This window comes from Elephas maximus, chromosome 11 (assembly GCF_024166365.1).
Source record: "Elephas maximus indicus isolate mEleMax1 chromosome 11, mEleMax1 primary haplotype, whole genome shotgun sequence".
In the NCBI taxonomy this organism is placed as follows: Eukaryota; Metazoa; Chordata; class Mammalia; order Proboscidea; family Elephantidae; genus Elephas; species Elephas maximus.
Window position 1 is genome coordinate 15,297,426 of NC_064829.1, and position 17,142 is coordinate 15,314,567.

Here is a 17,142-nt window from a genome sequence, read left to right on the forward strand (position 1 = left end):
AAGGACCACTGCACTAACGTGCACCTGACAACTCCCTCTAGGAAAACATTTCCAACCCCAGGACTAAGACTGAGTTATCACTGTCCAATTCTTTCTCTTCATGACTAAGAAGAGATATGCAAAAAACTGTCATTCTGAGATTCTCTTAACTTCAAGCCCTAGTTTTTTTTTTAAATAATTTTTATTGTGCTTTAAGTGAAAGTTTACAAATCAAGTCAGTCTCTCACACAAAAACCCATATACACCTTGCTACACACTCCCAATTACTCTCCCCCTAATGAGACAGCCTGCTCTCTCCCTCCACTGTCTTTTTTTGTGTCCATTTCGCCAGCTTCTAACCCCTCCACCCTCTCATCTCCCCTCCAGGCACAAGATGCCAACAGTTTCAAGTGTCCACCTGATCCAAGAAGCTCACTCCTCACCAGCATTCCTCTCCAACCCATTGTCCAGTCCAATCCATGTCTGAAGAGTTGGCTTCGGGAATGGTTCCTGTCCTGGGCCAACAGAAGGCCTGGGGGCCATGACCACCAGGATCCTTCTAGTCTCAGTCAGACCATTAACTCTGGTCTTATGAGAATTTGGGGTCTGCATCCCACTGCTCTCCTGCTCCCTCAGGGGTTCTCTGTTGTGTTCCCTGTCAGGGCAGTCATCGGTTGTTGTCAGGCACCATCTAGTTCTTCTGGTCTCAGGCTGATGTAGTCTCTGGTTCATGTGGCCCTTTCTGTCTCTTGGGCTCGTAATCGCTTTGTGTCCTTGGTGTTCTTCATTCTCCTTTGATCCAGGTGGGTTGAGACCAATTGATGCATCTTAGATGGCTGCTTGCTAGCGTTTAAGTCCCCAGACGCCACTCTCCAAAGTGGGATGCAGAATGTTTTCTTAATAGATTTTATTATGCCAGTTGACTTAGATGTCCCCTGAAACCATGGTCTCCAGACCCCTGCCCCTGCTATGCTGGCCTTCAAAGCATTCATATTATTCAGGAAACTTCTTTGCTTTTGGTTTAGTCCAATTGTGCTGACCTCCCCTGTATTGTGTGCTGTCTTTCCCTTCACCTAAAGTAGTTCTTATCTACTATCTAATTAGTGAATGCCCCTCTCCCACCCTCCCTCCCTCCCCTCTCTCGTAACTACGAAAAAATGTTTTCTTCTCAGTTTAAACTATTTCTCAAGTTCTTATAATAGTGGTCTTATACAATATTTGTCCTTTTGCAGCTGACTAATTTCACTCAGCACAATGCCTTCCAGGTTCCTCCAAGTTATAAAATGTTTCACAGATTCCTCACTGTTCTTTATCGATGCGTAATATTCCATTGTGTGAATATACCATAATTTATTTATCCATTCATCCATTGATGGGCACCTTGGTTGCTTCCATCTTTTTGCCATTGTAAACAGTGCTGCCATAAACATGGGTGGGCATAATTTGTTCGTGTAAAGGCTCTTATTTCTCTAGGATATATTCCAAGGAGTGCGATTGCTGGATCGTATGGTAGTTCTACTTCTAGCTTTTAAAGGAAGTGCCAAATCAATTTCCAAAGTGGTTGTACCATTTGACATTCCCACCAGCAGTGTAGAAGTGTTCCAGTCTCTCCACAGCCTCTCCAACATTTATTGTTTTGTGTTTTTTGGATTAATGCCAGCCTTGTTGGAGTGAGATGAAATCTCATTGTAGTTTTGATCTGCATTTCTCTAATGGCTAAAGATCATGAACATTTCCTCATATATTTGTTAGCTACCTGAATGTCTTCTTTAGTGAAGTGTCTATATCTTTTGCCCATTTTTTAAATTGGGTTATTTGTGTTTTTACAGTTGAGTTTTTGCAGTATCATGTAGGTTTTAGAGATCAGGTGCTGATCAGAAATGTCATAGCTAAAAACTTTTTCCAGTCCATAGGTAGTCTTTTTACTCTTTTGGTGAAGTCTTTGGATGAGCGTAGGTGCTTGATTTTTAGGAGCTCCCAGTTATCTAGTTTTTCTTCTACGTTCTTTATAATGTTTTGTATACTGTTTATGCCATGTATTAGGGCTCCTAATTTGTCCCTATTTTTTCTTCCATGATCTTTATCATTTTAGATTTTATATTTAGGTCTTTGATCCATTTTGAGTTAGTTTTTGTGCATGGAGTGAGGTATGGGTCTTGTTTCATTTTTTTGCAGATGGATATCCAGTTATGCCAGCACCATTTGTTAAAAAGACTGTCTTTTCCCCATTTAACTCTTTTGGGGCCTTTGTCAAATATCCACTGCTCATATGTGGATGGATTTATGTCTGGATTCTCAATTCTGTTCCATTGGTCCTTGTATCTGCTGTTGTACCAGAACCAGGCTGTTTTGACTACTGTGGCGGTATAATAGGTTCTAAAATCAGGTAAAGTAAGGCTTCCCACTTTGTTCTTCGTTTTCAGTAATGCCTTATTTGTCCAGGGCCTCTTTCCCTTCCATGTGAAGTTGGTGATTTGTTTCTCCATCTCATTAAAGAATGTCCTTGGGATTTGGATCGGAATTGCATTAGATGTATAGATCGCTTTTGGTAGAACAGACATTTTTATAATGTTAAGTCTTCCTATCCACGAGAAAGGTATGTAATTCCACTTATGTAAGTCTCTTTTGGTTTCTTGCAGAAGTGTACTGTAGTTTTCTTGGTATAAGTCTTTTATATCTCTGGTAAGATTTATTCCTAAGTATCTTATCTTCTTGGGGGCTACTGTAAACGGCATTGATTTGGTGATTTCCTCTTGGATGTTCTTTTTGTTGGTGTAGAGGAATCCAGCTGATTTTTTTATGTTTATCTTGTATCCAGATACTCTGCTGAACTCTTCTATTAGTTTCAGTAGTTTCCTGGAGGATTCCTTAGGGTTTTCTGGGTATAAGATCATGTCATCTGCAAACAGAGATACTTTTACTTCTCCCTTGCCAATCTAAACCAAAAATCAAACCCAGTGCCGTCGAGTCGATTCCGACTCATAGCGACACTCCAATCTAGGTGCCCTTTATTTCTTTATTTAGCCTAATTGCTCTGGCTCGGACTTCCAGCACAATGCTGAATAAGAGCGGTGACAAAGGGCATCCTTGTCTGGTTCCCGATCTCAGTGGGAATGTTTTCAGGCTCTCTCCATTTAGGGTGATGTTGGCTGTTGGCTTTGTATAAATGCCCTTTATTATGTTGAGGAATTTTCCTTCTATTCCTAGTTTGCTGAGATTTTTTATCATGAATGTGTGTTGATCTTTGTCAAATGCCTTTTCTGCATCAATTGATAAAACCATGTGATTCTTGTCTTTAGTTTTATTTACGTGGTGGATTACATTAATTGTTTTCCTAATGTTGAACCGTTCCTGCGTACCTGGTATAAATCCCACTTGGTCGTGGTGAACTATTTGTTCTGTTATGTTGTTGAATTCTGTCCACTAGAATTTTGTTGAGGATTTTTGCATCTACATTCATGAGGGATATAGGTCTATAATTTTCTTTTCGTGTGGTGTCTTTACCTGGTTTTGGTATCAGGGATATGGTGGCTTCATAGCATGAGTTTGGTAGTGTTCCGTCCTTTTCTATGCTCTGAAATACCTGTAGTAGTAGTGGTGTTAACACTTCTCTGAAAGTTTGGTAGAACTCTGCAGTGAAGCCGTCCGGACCAGGGCTTTTTTTGTTGGGAGTTTTTTGATTACCTCTTCTATCTCTTCTTTTGTTAAGGGTCTGTTTAGTTGTTCTACCTCTGTTTGTGTTAGTTTAGGTAGGTAGTGTGTTTCTAGGAATTTATCCATTTCTTTTAGGTTTTCAAATTTGAGTATAGTTTTTCATAGTAATCTGATATGATTCTTTTGATTTCAGTTGGGTCTGTTGTAATATCGCCCATCTCATTTCTTATTCGGGTTATTTGCTTCCTCACCTGTTTTTCTTTTGTCAGTTTGGCCAGTGGTTTATCCATTTTGTTGATTTTTTCAAAAAACCAGCTTTTGGCCTTGTTAATTCTTTCAATTGTTTTTCTGTTTTCTATTTCATTTAGTTCAGCTTTAATTTTTATTATTTGTTTTCTTCTGGTGCCTGTGAGTTTCTTTTGTTGCTCTCTTTCTATTTGTTCAAGTTGTAGGGATAATTCTTTGATTTTGGCCCTTTTTTTGGATGTGTGCATTTATTGATATAAATTGGCCTCTGAGCACTGCTTTTGCTGTGTCCCAAAGGTTCTGATAGGAGGTGTTTTCATCCTTGTTGGATTCTCTGAATTTGTTTATTCCATCCTTAATGTCTTCTATAATCCAGTCTTTTTTGAGCAGGGTATTGTTCAGTTTCCAAGTGTTTGATTTCTTTTCCCTGCTTTTCCTGTTATTGATTTCCACTTTTATGGCCTTATGGTCAGAGAAGATGCTTTGTAATATTTCAATGTTTTGGGTTCTGCTAAGGTCCAAGCCCTAGTCTTAATTCTTTTTAATATCTTTACCAAAGAGGACAAAATTAATTATTGTCCCTTAATGTCATTTGCCTCTATACCTCCTCGTCAGCCTTCCTCCCCCGCCCATCTCTACCTGTAGGTTCCAGGTGAGCTGTGCCAGAAAGCACATAAACATTCCAGGGATGGACCAGGGGCTACATCACATGGTGGAGCCATTGCTGACAGCACCCTAGTCTGCTCTGCTCTGCCATCAGCTCTGCTGTATTCGGCTTCCTGTTTAGTTCTGGCTTGCCCACTACCTTGTTGGTCCCCACTCCAGTTGGTGTTATCCTCCTTTTGGGCCAGCCTCGTGTCTGACTCTTGTCTTGCCCTGTAACTCCCACTGTCTATGTTTTCTTCCAACTTTCTGCTCTAAGCCCTGACTCCACCTGCTTTTTCACATCCACACTTCTCCGTTGCCATTCTCAGTCCTCGCCTTATGTCTGTGGCCTGGTTCTCGTGCCTGCCCTTCTCACACACAGACAAAGCAAACCCGGATGCCAACCTGTAGCACCAGCTCTGACTACAATAGTTAGTGGGTCTCACCTGGGCAGGATCCACATCATTTAGCATAACTACAGATGTGCAGTGATAGTCCAGGACCAGTCTCCAGAAGTCTTTGACTGTGTTTGGCAAAGGATGCTGGGTGACTATGAAAGCTGAAGGCTGTTTATAGCTCTGCAAACACAAACCAGAAAGATCCAAATATACCCAGGAAAACGTTACAGAAGGAAGCTATTCTGTACACATGGAAACTTGTGGCACAAAACACAGAACCTATTTAGCAACTGTTGAATTGTATCACCATCATCAACCCCAGAATAGACTAAATATGAACTTATCAGCAAAATAACAATAATAAGAGATTCTTAGTTTGATATCATGGAAACTTAGTATCTCTTATGAATTTTTGATACTTCTGGTAGAAGGGTATATTACCCATATACATAATTACTTTAATGGAGAATATTTAACTTTACTTAAAAAATTAAGCATAATTAAAATAGTTCTACCTTCCCTAAAACCTGCTTGCTTGTCATCTGTATGTGTGACTGGCTAGCTACTTCTGTTGTGAAAGGATACAGTTGTTCTTTACAGCTCTGGGGAGCTTCAAACAAATTGAAGTTCGCTTTTACTGGTATCACCCAGGTAGAACTAAAATTTCCACATTAGCTCTGAAAATATTCATTCACTTTTTCCATCAACTGAAGAGCAAGTGTTCATTCATTAGGGTAAACAGACTGACAGGAAGGAATGAGCTGCGTAGGTCTGCACTGATGGGCAATTTTCCCCTCACGGTAATTACCGCCAATGTTTGGAGGAGAGGGGGCTGAATAATGCTGCAAACCACATTATCCCACCTCACTGCCTCAGTGACTTAATAGCTGTTTCTTGCTCTCTGGTCAGCAGGTTAAAAATTTAAGTGTTCTTAGAGTAACTGGCACATTTCATTTATCAATCTTCTGGATGGGTTGTCTCTGAGAGACGGAGAGCCTTAGCCCTGGCAAAAAAACATATGTGCGATGTGAAATGCACTTGGCTGAAAAGATAGTTTGTATCAAAAAGAACACAAGAGTAGGTGAGTAGAATCAGAGGGCCTCGTCCCACGAGAGCACAGAGCTTCCCTGTCCTGTGGACAGAGGGCTTACGTCCATTAGGGCGGCATTGATGTAGTTGCTGCTCTCCCCGTCAATGGTGATGAGGAAGGGCAGGCACCGGTCTGGGGGCAGGATGTCCATGCACCGGTTCTTCTCATGGTTCCGTGGCAAAAGCGCTATACTGCAGTCTTCCACACGAAGCGTCGGTGTCACCATGTTCAGGGTCTACACAACCAAAGACAGACATGTAGAAGAGGTGGCTGGACATCTGTCTCACATTCAGAACCTAAAAGACCCAAGTTTTCTGGAGCTAACTACAAGACAGTTCCCCCTGCCCCCCATAGACACATACATACACACTCAAACACCCCATACAGGGAGGCTCTGCCACAAACAGGTAAATTTTCATTTCTCTTTTTGCTCCCCGGATCTTGTCCACAGGCTGTGCTCATCAGACATAAGGGCCAGAGACAGGCATTAAGGGCCACTTGGATCCCTAGGATTAAGCACCATCAAGTCTGACTAGAGCTGCACATCTGGGGATTTGGAAGGTAAGAGGTCGGGGAAGAGTTTGGCCCTAGAGCCAGGTACATATGAGGAATTCAATGAAGAAATGCTGCCCAGAAAGTCTTAATGCACATTTCTATGGTTTGTACCTGTGGTTACACTGTGAACAAAGGGTTCAGGGTGTGTGGGGACACCTTTCTGTATGCTTTCAAGGGGGAAGAAATGGCCCTATTAGACCAGTGGTTCTCAACTAGGCAATCGCCCCACTCCCAGGGATGTCTGGCAATGTCTGGACACATTTTTCATTGTCGCAACTGGAGGTCAGGTGATGGTGCTATTGGTATCCAGTGGGTGGAAGCCAGGGATGCTGCTAAATGCCCTAAAACACAGGACAGCGCCCCAAACAAGGACTTATCTGGTCCCAAATGTCAATAGTGCTGAGGTTGAGAAGCCATGTGTTAGTTCAGGGGTCTAAGAGCTGACTTGGAGATCCTTTATAAGGAGCAAGCTTAGAGCCAACCTTTGGTATGACTTACCCGGAATTCTTCTTTAATCTGGCTGGAATTTGTCTGAGGGTCCAGTTTGTTCATATCATAGTATAAAGACCTAACTTGGGAAGCAGGGACAGAGGTGTCTCCACAAAGACAGGCTTCCAGGATTGCATCATGAATGAACACGTACTGCTCCTGGTGAAGCAGACAGGACTAGTTAGTGAGAGAGAAATTAAGGTGGCCAAGAGCCAGAGGAGGGAAGCCACAGCGGCAGTTGTAACCCCACACAATCCAGATAAGGGGACAGTGGTCTCTCGCAGACCATGCACTCCTGACAGAACAGAAACCTGAGAACCTGAGCACCAGGGGAGTGGGTATTCCAGTGTCAGAAATCCGGTTCCCAACACAGCACAGGTTGGCAAGTCACCTGGCTAGCCACGTGTGGCTGCACCAGCGGGCTCAAAGCAGAAGTGTTTTACGGACTGATTGAAAGCAATCAAGCACTGATAAATATCAAGCCAGCACTGTAGTACTGTAATAAATGAGGCTAGAAAAAAACTTAGCTCTGATTCCACTAATTTGGAATTCAATAGTTCAGGTGTGAAATGAGCAGAATTTTACCTCTACAATGAAAGGAAGATTTGCTAATCAAATTACTGTTGTAAAGAAGGTCCAGGGAAATTGGACACTGCTATGAAACCAAAACGTCCCGAGCATTTAGAAACACTTATTTTTTAAAAACATTAATTAACGCGGTAATTACAAAAGCCGTTACAGGCACGTCCTAGGTTATGAGTGAGATCCGTTCCCAACTGTGTCTTTAAGTAAAATTTGTAGGTATGTGGAACAGGTACACAGTGCAAGAAAATGCTCGAAGCCTTTGCAGTGATGTAAGAGCTGCACGAGCACCAAGTGAAGGCAACGGGGATGAAGAATCTGTTGTCTGAGTAGGGTGGGTTCAGTCGTTTCAGAGTGAGGGCAAACTGACATAACGTTAAAGGGCAAGTACTAGTCGTCCACAAGCTGGATGTCTGTCGCCTGGGGACTGCTTGTATGCGTTCACAGGAGAACTCAGATATTTGCTAAATAAACCTGCAGTCAGAAAATGGGTCCTTTTATTCTGAATTGGCACTGATTTTCCCTACAACTAATTAGTAAAGTTTTACCATGTTTATTATAGCTCTTTCATTACATTAGATGTAAAAAAATCTATTACTTTTTAATTTCTATAGATAACTATAACTCTTAATTCTCAAAAACAGCCACTCCAATTAAACAACACCTTATTTTTTTTTTAAATAAAAGGACAGAGTGAGAAAATGCTTGTGGTAATATCTGATCAACTGTAATATACATTAAAAATAAATTATTATTATTATCTTTAAAACAAAATCTTCTTATCCCAAAGAAAAGAGGCTGAGAGCAGCACTGACAGTTTCTACTCTTTTTGTTTATGTTTGTTAAAAGAAAAAAGAAATTTGGTTTCCCACTGGCTTTTGTAAACTTTAATGCACAATCTAAGAAGGGATTATTACTTATTCCTCATTCTACTTCATGAATCATTTTTTAGGTGGTAGCTGTAATGCCTACTAGAAGTGATAAAATATTAGTAAAAATGAATTTCCTAGGAACAGAACCTAACACTGTTTCTCAAAAGCTTAAATTCCTGATACACCTTGAATTCTAGTTTATGGAGTTACTAGGTGACATAGAGCACTTCTACAAGTCAGGAAATTCCCACCGCGCCAGGCCAATGAATGTGAGCTTTAGGGACAGTAGGCTACCGTTCTTGCCAGCAACCCTGGAGAAGACCAAAACGCAGAGATTACCCTACAGCCACTTGGCAGATGGCTGGCTGTTCTCAGGAGTGGCCTTAGTCTGGTTACCAGCTAGTTAAAAGATTAATAATAATATGGGAACCCTGAATGCTAACGTAGAGACTACAGCCTGGTCCCATGAATCAGATGCATAGAGCAAATTAGGCTTCTGGTTGCAGACTCTGTTACTTGGAAGACTCCTGGCCTTTCTGTTTGTTTATGAAAGGAAAAATAAAACGAAGGAAGCAAGAAAGAAGGAAACAGGAATGGCCAGGTATGTAATTTTTCCTTCTTGAGAGGTTTATGGTGAGAACTGCTGCGATTTCTTTCCTTTTGGTTCTGGGAGGGGGAGGAGTAGAGACACTGGGGACCAGAGCTCCAGGGTTGGGGTGGCCTGCAGTACCTCTGTCTGCACCATGTTCACCCTCCGTGAACGCAGCTCCCTGACGCAGTTATAGATGTCTACCACCCCTTCTCTTTCCGCCATGTCCAACATGATGTCGATGACGATGAAACAGCCCGTCCGCCCGGCGCCAGCACTGAATGAAAAGAGAGGTCTGTCAGTGGAAGGGACAGGGGCCACTGTGCTGCTGCTTTTTAAAAGTTTTTATTGAAGTGAATGTCACATAACACAAAATGTACCATTTAATGCCTACAACTCAGTAACATTCCGTGCGTTCCCAACGTTGTGTAACCGCCTAGTTCCAGATGTTTTCATCACCCCAAGGAGCCCCTGTGCCCATGAGCCACCAGCTTCTGTGAGAGGCCCGGGCACCCTGCTTACCTGCAGTGCACCACCAACGGGCCTGCGTTGGGCGGGCTCTTGGACTTGACCTGCCGCACGAACCCCAGCAGCCCTGTAGCGTGGTATGGGACACCGTGATCCGGCCAGCCAGTGAAGTGAAACTGTCTGATTTCCCGGATTTCATGAATGCCTCTCTGCCCATAGGAGGGGGACAAGGGAAAATAAATGATAAGCAAGAACAACTAGGGGAGTGCACAGTACCCCTAAATTGTAAGCGTAGGGCTAGAAAACTCTGCATTGCTGGGGAAGGAGGTCATTCTTAGATTTAATACACAATCTGAAAGCTCTATTACTCAGGAAGATGTTCAGGGGTGTGAAGCCAGAGGTGACGTTTGAGTAAAATGCTACTTTACGTATGCAATTCCAGCAAGCTGATGGGGCTCTTTCATTCTTTGAAGTTCCTTTCTAAAAGGTAGAATATGGTAAAAGTTTGTGTGTCCCTTACAGCCTACAGTGTGCTGTGAGGTGAGGCACAGAGCAGGGACCTGAAGGAATTGAAGGATGTCTGTGTCCCCGATATCAGCTACCGAAATGCAAGACCCTTGGTTCTGGGTCTTTTTTGTTCTGGAATCTCTTTGTAGAGGGCCTTCAACAAAACAGGACAGGTTAGCCAATGAGCAAGGTACGCACAGGCTTACCTGTGCTTACTTACTAATCTCTACTCCACAGTTTCACCTGTTTTTTGTCACATCAAAGATGTGGTGAAACCCATGTGAAATTGTGCACTACAGATTAGTAAGTAAACACCAATAAGCCTGTGTATACCTTGCTTACTGGTTAACTGGCCCCTGAGGGGCACCCACAGTGGGTACTCAGAGGTGTTGGCTGTATGAATGAAAGTGGGCTACTCCCCACTGGCAACTCAGTTTGTTAGGTTTCTCTTTTATTCAGGTAAACAATGAACCCATTCATTCAATCACCAACAACTGGATGACTGCCAGGTATTGGGCACGATGGCTAGTGCTAGTCTCCAGAGTCTGAGAACACTGCCTCCCGTCTGCAAACCGGTGTCATGGTCTGGCTTGTGGGAACCAGGCAATGTATACCATGGAAACCAAGGGGTGTATCTGCTGGAATTCAATGTTAGATCAGTGAATTGGAGAGGGTCGCCTGGCCATCGAACTGAAGGGAAGGCAAAAGGAAAGATAACTTAGTGTTTTTCAGAATAATCAGGTTGATTTATACACACTATTTTTTTTCTAGCTTTTTTTTTTTTTTTTTATGAGTATATGTATCAAGGTTGTGTTTTAAAGCAAAAGATTTCTGTGAATGTGAAAATTACTTCCAGAATCAAGGCCAGTGTAATTTTGGGATCAGATTTGACCTCCTTCCCTTTTATAAGGAGTGCTTACCAAATACCATCTTTGTGTGACGCCCTAGGTTTGGTGTTCTATATTGTAAAATTAAACACCCATTAACCTTACCACATTCACCATCAGTCATTATTCACAAAAATCAATGAGAAAAGAAGAAATTCAGAATATTCATGTGCTTTGAAAGACTGGCAGAAGCAAACAATCACGGAGTTTAATATAAGACTTGTTTGCTATCAATGTGGTAATGTGTGTTAGTTTAATAGCCCACAAATGTTGAGGCTTTATTTCTCTGAGATGCTATTCTTTCACGGAGTTTAAGTATTTAGGAATTACGCAGTTAGGGAGTCACAAATGAAAATCAACACTGTCATCTGCTAATATGCTCTGTGGTCACAGAATAGTATTACTTGGCAGGTAGAGCCCAAATTTCTTATCACTGAAACCATGGAAACATTTGGCCCTTCCCAACTTTCCATCAGAAGAAATACGGTTGCCCAAGAACACCTCCAAGTGCCTAGAGAGCTCTCCCTGGCTTCTATGTATGGTGACTGTGGCACGGATCCTCCCAATGGGTGCTAAGCATCGCATGAACTGGGAAAGCTTACTTGTAATAAATATTTATTATTCCAAAGGGGACACTACTCCCATGTAGTGTTTTTGCTTTGCTTCATTTTGTTTTTTAGCATGCCCCTTTCTAGCTTTGCTAGATTTCAGCTCCAGTATCCCCAAGTCTTCAATTCCATCCATCATGAGATAGGCCCCTAGCTGATTTCTCCAAGACTTTTTCTGAGCAAGGTAAATGCCAGTTTCTGGTATTCAGAAAACTTTTTTCTCAAATACCACCACCCCTGCCATATGTTCACTATTTATAAGATTAGCAAAGGAAACTTCCTGAGCCAGCCCTAATTCTTGTTCATTAACATGGTGGCTTCTCCTTTTGCTGTTCTGTAACACATTTGGGGAAGAAAATTATAGATGTGATCAGTGACCACAAACCAAGTACTTCCCAAATGATATCAATTAGATTTTTTATTTTAAATTATAGCAAGCATTACTGATATATAAAAAGTGCTATTACCCACTTTTCCATGTACTACAGCAGGAAAGAAGCACCCAAGACATACAATAGTGCCTAGCACAGAGCGGATGTTTAATCAATATTTGTGGAGGGAACAAATCACTCTCCACATGTCCTGTCTTTGAGGCAGTAGATCACTGCCCCCTCTGAACTGCAGGCATTTCCTGGGTAGAGAGAATTCAGTGTCCATCGTCAGCTTCCTTCCTGCCCATTAGAGATGGGATAGATTCAGCAGAGAGCCTTGATCCACAGAGACCTAGGACTGTCTTCCTCCCAACAGGATGGACACCGTATGATATTAAAATTTTGTTTAGTTTTGAGTCATCGGATATGTGGGAAAGGAAAGGTGACAATCAGATGCAAAACAGGAATTCACCAGTTTTCAAGCTGCAATGTGTCTGCTTGTTTTGCAGAATAAAGCACAAATCCATTTTTTCACCTTTAGGTTCCCCACTGGAACATAGTCTCAAAATAGAATCAGAATTGCAGGAATCTCAAAAGTACACGCTCGACTATTTTTCTTCTTTCTCCTCTAATGAGAAAGTTTGAAGCCTACGTGGAGAGCTCCACAAGAGTACTAATGATTTGTTTTTCTTAAAGATTCCAATTGCCCAGTTAGAAAATCACTAACATGTTCTGATTTCCCCAAATGCATTAACGAGCTCCCCTTCCTTCTACCACCTCTTTGTTGCTTGTCTAATGACTGAAATAACTGGGTGTTTCAGAAACGTTTCTGTGCAGCTGGGGAGTAGGAGAGTACAATAAGAGGTTAAAAACGAGCAAACAAACAAACAAGCCCTTCCTTTAGCAAGAGAGATGCATTTGCGGCTTATTAGAGAGCTGACTATTGTTCAAAGAACTCTGTGTTTAAGTGACGGCTTTTGGAGGAATTTTTTTTTTTTTAAAGAAAAAAACATTGAGGGTCTTTTATCACTATCTGTTTTGATGCAGTTATTCATGAGTGCTCTTGCCAAGAGCCATACAAAAATCCTCCATGTGTGCTTTTTTCACCAATCCTGCCTCAGAAGGAAAAAAAGTGACATCAAAGCGTGAGGCTCAGAGCTTGAAGACTTGAGTCCCCAGAACTCCACATTCTTTGAAGTCTCTACACCTCCTGCCTGCTTCTTTAAAAAGACATGCCAAGAAAAAAATGCTAAATAGTATGAGAAACAGATTAAAATAAACTAAAGTCTTTTCAGCCTTGTGATTCTATGACAAATATGGATTTGCAAAGTCGCGTAGGTAGTTCAAAAAGTCAGGGAAAATTACTGAATAAGCAGATGCTGCAATTTCCTTGACCTCCTTAAACTGTTCTTGTTAACCTGAGAAGTGCTTTTAGACGCAGTGGGGGGAGAGTAGAGAGGAAGGCCCAGCACCCAGTCCCAGCAGTCCACCTACAGCCCAGGTACTCCCAATGGACCTGCTACTGTTCAAGGAGGGGGGCTTTCCCTGAACACACTCATGGCAAAATGGCTACATCCGGTGCTGATGTGCAGTGCTCTGCTCGGCAGAGTCAGCTCTCAATACGGAAGTCTGCAAACCTCAGAGACAAAAGGTGTGTCCCCTTCATTGAAGGCGAGATGAGGACTGGAAGGCAGAGTGCTCCTCAGCCACACCACCTCCACTGTCTCGACAGCCTACCTGTGATACTTTTCTGGATGGACTGTGGTTTGTATCACTTCCAGCCCCTCCACATGTCAGCAGAAAGACAGAGAATGAGGAAATTCCCTTTTATGCCCTACAATGCTTCCCAGAGAAGCACACACGGAATGAGGCCAAGTAGAGCCACAGCACAGCACTCCCCGACCCAACACTAACAACTGCAAAAGGCTAAACTCAACTGGGAGTGAGGATGACCGAATGTATTGCTCATGCCAGAGTTTCCCACGTCTCATGGCCAGTCAGCCATCTGTGTTTCCAGGTGGGTCACTTCTACCTGGAAAATCCATCAGTCCATGTTAAAAAGTAGGCTTGAAAAGTCTCAAGGGAGGAGAGGGGTTCCAGAGGAGCTGGGGCCTGTTTCTCAACACTGGTACTAACTCACCAACAGAAAACCCATGTGAACATACAATATGAAGGAAATTTATCAAACTATCTGTGAACAAAGAGAAACAGATGGGTAGAATAAAAAAGTTAACAGATAAATTGACATTATTTTTTGGTTTAGCTGCAAATTACAGATTCTTATGAAATGGGAATGACTTGCTGTAATGATGGAACTGAGCTCTTAACAGACCCAGAGGATAAGATGCAGTCCTGAGAAACCACTAGCTAGGACCTACCTGCATTCTGCTGTGAACAGATTTAAATTATCCTAGATTAAATGAGGCTAGTGTAATACCACTAACACCCAACCATAGCTTTTAAAAGTAGTATAAAAACTTACCTTTTCAACAGCAAATGTTCTTATCACATATTCTGCTAGTAGCTCTGTTTCTATCAGGGTGACTTTAATGTCTTTATATATCTCTGTGTCATCTGGCCAGTATTTGCAGCATTTGACCTTTAGAAAACACAAAGGAAATTAAAGGTCTAGGGTTTTTTTTTTTTTTTTTTTTGAAGCTCCCCCAATGACAGGTCACTAGGATTTGTAGGATAAAATTTGCACACACGAAAAAAGCTGTAAACTTAAGAGCAAGGTCTATTTTTTTGGGTAGGTCACCTATACCTTTTTTCTCTCCCAGAAGAAAACAAAATTTCGTTGTGGGAGGGGCAGACCTAGCAACATTGTCTAAAGTAAAGACAAATTATATTTATACTAAAATATCCCAGTTACAGGAACCATTCATTTCCTGTGTACCTCTACTCAGGGGATGGCCTGGACAAATGAACGATAATAGGCAGTTTGCAATATTTTAGCTCCTCTGAATTTTAGGTATCTGCTATTTCAGAAACTGATTGACAGTCTTTGAGGAGGGTGAGCAGGAAATCAGAGCCAATAGTAGTTTTTTTTTTTTCTTAAGATAGAAGTGGCTGTGTGATTTTCCCAAGTTAGAACTATAGATTGATTTTAATCTGAGTAAATTCAATATATAAAACTTCACAAAATATGAATAGTTGTTTCATATTATTTGAAATCCCTGAGGATTTTTCAGGTAGAAGGAGTTTGTTTGACTTGCCCCTTCCTTGCAAACTGCTGGGAGAAGGGAACAGTTGGAGCACCCTGCTGGGGATCTGTGGCCGTACTCCCAGGCTGTCCATAGCCTCTTCTGTTCCCTCTCTTCTGAATTCCTGGCAGTTCCCGCCATTCCCATAGTTGCCCCTCGGTGGATGAATTTCCACTCCGGCCCTATTTCTAACTTCCTTTGTGCGCATCGTCTCCTGAATGCCCTGGCATCACCTCAAAGGCAGTATGTCCCAAAGAGAATTCTTTGACCCACATCAATTCCTCTCTTCCTGATTTCTATGTTAATGGCACTACAGTTTTGCCAGTTTGTTGTTGTTAGCTTCTTCAAATCTGTCCCTGACTCTTGGAGAGTGGCCCCACACACACACTGAATGAAACGCTGGTGGTCCTGCATCATCTCCGTGACCTTTGTGGATTGAGTCGCATTGTGATCCATAGGACTTTCACTGGATGATTTTTGGAAGTAGATAACCAGGCAAAAATCTGCTGATTTCTTCTCCAAAACCCAGTCCGTCTCCAAGTCTAACTAAGAGTGTCTTTGAAATACCTCTGAAATACATTTTCCAAGTTATTACTCCCCTGGCCACAATCTTAGTTTAGGCCCTGGTGATGTATTCTTTTTTTTTTTTTCCCAATAGTATTTTATTGTGTTTTCGGTGAAGGTTTACATAGCATTTTAGGTTTCCATTCAACAATTTCTACACAAGTCGTTCAGTGACATCAGTTACATTCTTCACAACGCATGAACATGCTCATTACTTCTCTTCTGGTTATTCTGTTTCTATTAATCGAATTTCCCTGTCCCATTAACATTCTCAACTTTGTTTTAAAGTAATTGTTGACTGTTTGGTCTCATGTGGGTAATTTCCTAAAAAAAGCACAGTACTTATGGGTGATATTATTTTTTGAGCCAATTTATTATTTAGCTACAAGGTGACCTCAGAGGTTATTTCAGTTAAACATTTGAAGAGTATCTCAGGGCAATAGTCTTGACTAATCCAATAGATCTGTTTTTATGTTATTATTATTATTTATTTTAGAAATTTGAACTTCTGTTCCACATTTTTCTCCCATTCTATCAGGGTCCATCTATTGTGGCCCTGATTAGAACAGTTGGTAGTGGTAGCCGGGTACCATCTAGTTCTTCTGGTCTCAGAATAGATGAGGCTGTGGTTTGCATAGATTCTTTGTCCTATAGGCTAGTTTCTTCTTTGAGTCTTTTGTTTCCTTCTGTCTTTCTTGTTCCGATGAGTAGAGACCAATAGTTGTATCTTAGATGGTTGCTTGCAAGCTTTTAAGACCCCAGATGCTACTTATCAAACTACGATGTAGAACATAACTTTATGAAGTATATTATGCCAATTGACTGAGATGTCCCAAGAACCTATGGTCCTAATCCCTCAAACCCAGATATCCAATCCCATGAGGTGTTTGGTGATGTCTAGGAAGTATCTGTAACTGTGCCGCCTATGTGCTTTATTTTATATATATATATGCATATAGTCACACAGATGCATATATGCTCTGGTGACTTCTTGCGTGGATATTCTATACATACCAACACCAAAAAAATCCTTCCAAAATGTAATCCTAATGGCATTTACTTCCTCTGCTCAAGTATCTTCTATTTCCAACTACTGCCCACGAAATTACATAGAAATTTTTGAGGCTGGTATGTAAGGACTTTTTTTCACTTGGTCACAATTAGCATTTTCAGCCTTATCTTTCACTATTGTCCTTTCTATCTGCACATATTTTATGTTCAAGGACAAGTGGTTTGCCCCAATCCCCAAATCTTCACCATGATCCATACCCCTCTTCACGCCATTCCTTCTGTTTGGAATGTTTTCCTCCCATCCATATCTTCTCAGTTGAAAATTTTATCCATTCTTCAAGTATGTCTCAAATGTCACACCCCTCTAAAGTTTTTATTCCATAGATGTGAACTCTCATTTTTATCTCCTGATAAAATGGGCTTA

General features: G+C 41.6%; 1 protein-coding gene across 3 annotated transcripts in view; it reads right to left on the reverse strand.

Annotated features, from left to right (window-relative positions):
• Positions 1-17,142, reverse strand: part of PTPRM (protein tyrosine phosphatase receptor type M) — a 946,104-nt gene that overhangs the window by 37,775 nt on the left and 891,187 nt on the right. For all 3 annotated transcript variants that reach the window (XM_049900161.1, XM_049900160.1, XM_049900159.1), the window contains 6 exons: positions 14,423-14,539; positions 9,622-9,776; positions 9,241-9,376; positions 7,066-7,215; positions 6,074-6,247; positions 4,971-5,102 (listed from right to left, as the gene is read on the reverse strand). In XM_049900161.1, the coding sequence (XP_049756118.1) occupies positions 4,971-5,102; positions 6,074-6,247; positions 7,066-7,215; positions 9,241-9,376; positions 9,622-9,776; positions 14,423-14,539 (864 nt within the window). The remainder of the gene's footprint in view (positions 1-4,970; positions 5,103-6,073; positions 6,248-7,065; positions 7,216-9,240; positions 9,377-9,621; positions 9,777-14,422; positions 14,540-17,142) is intronic.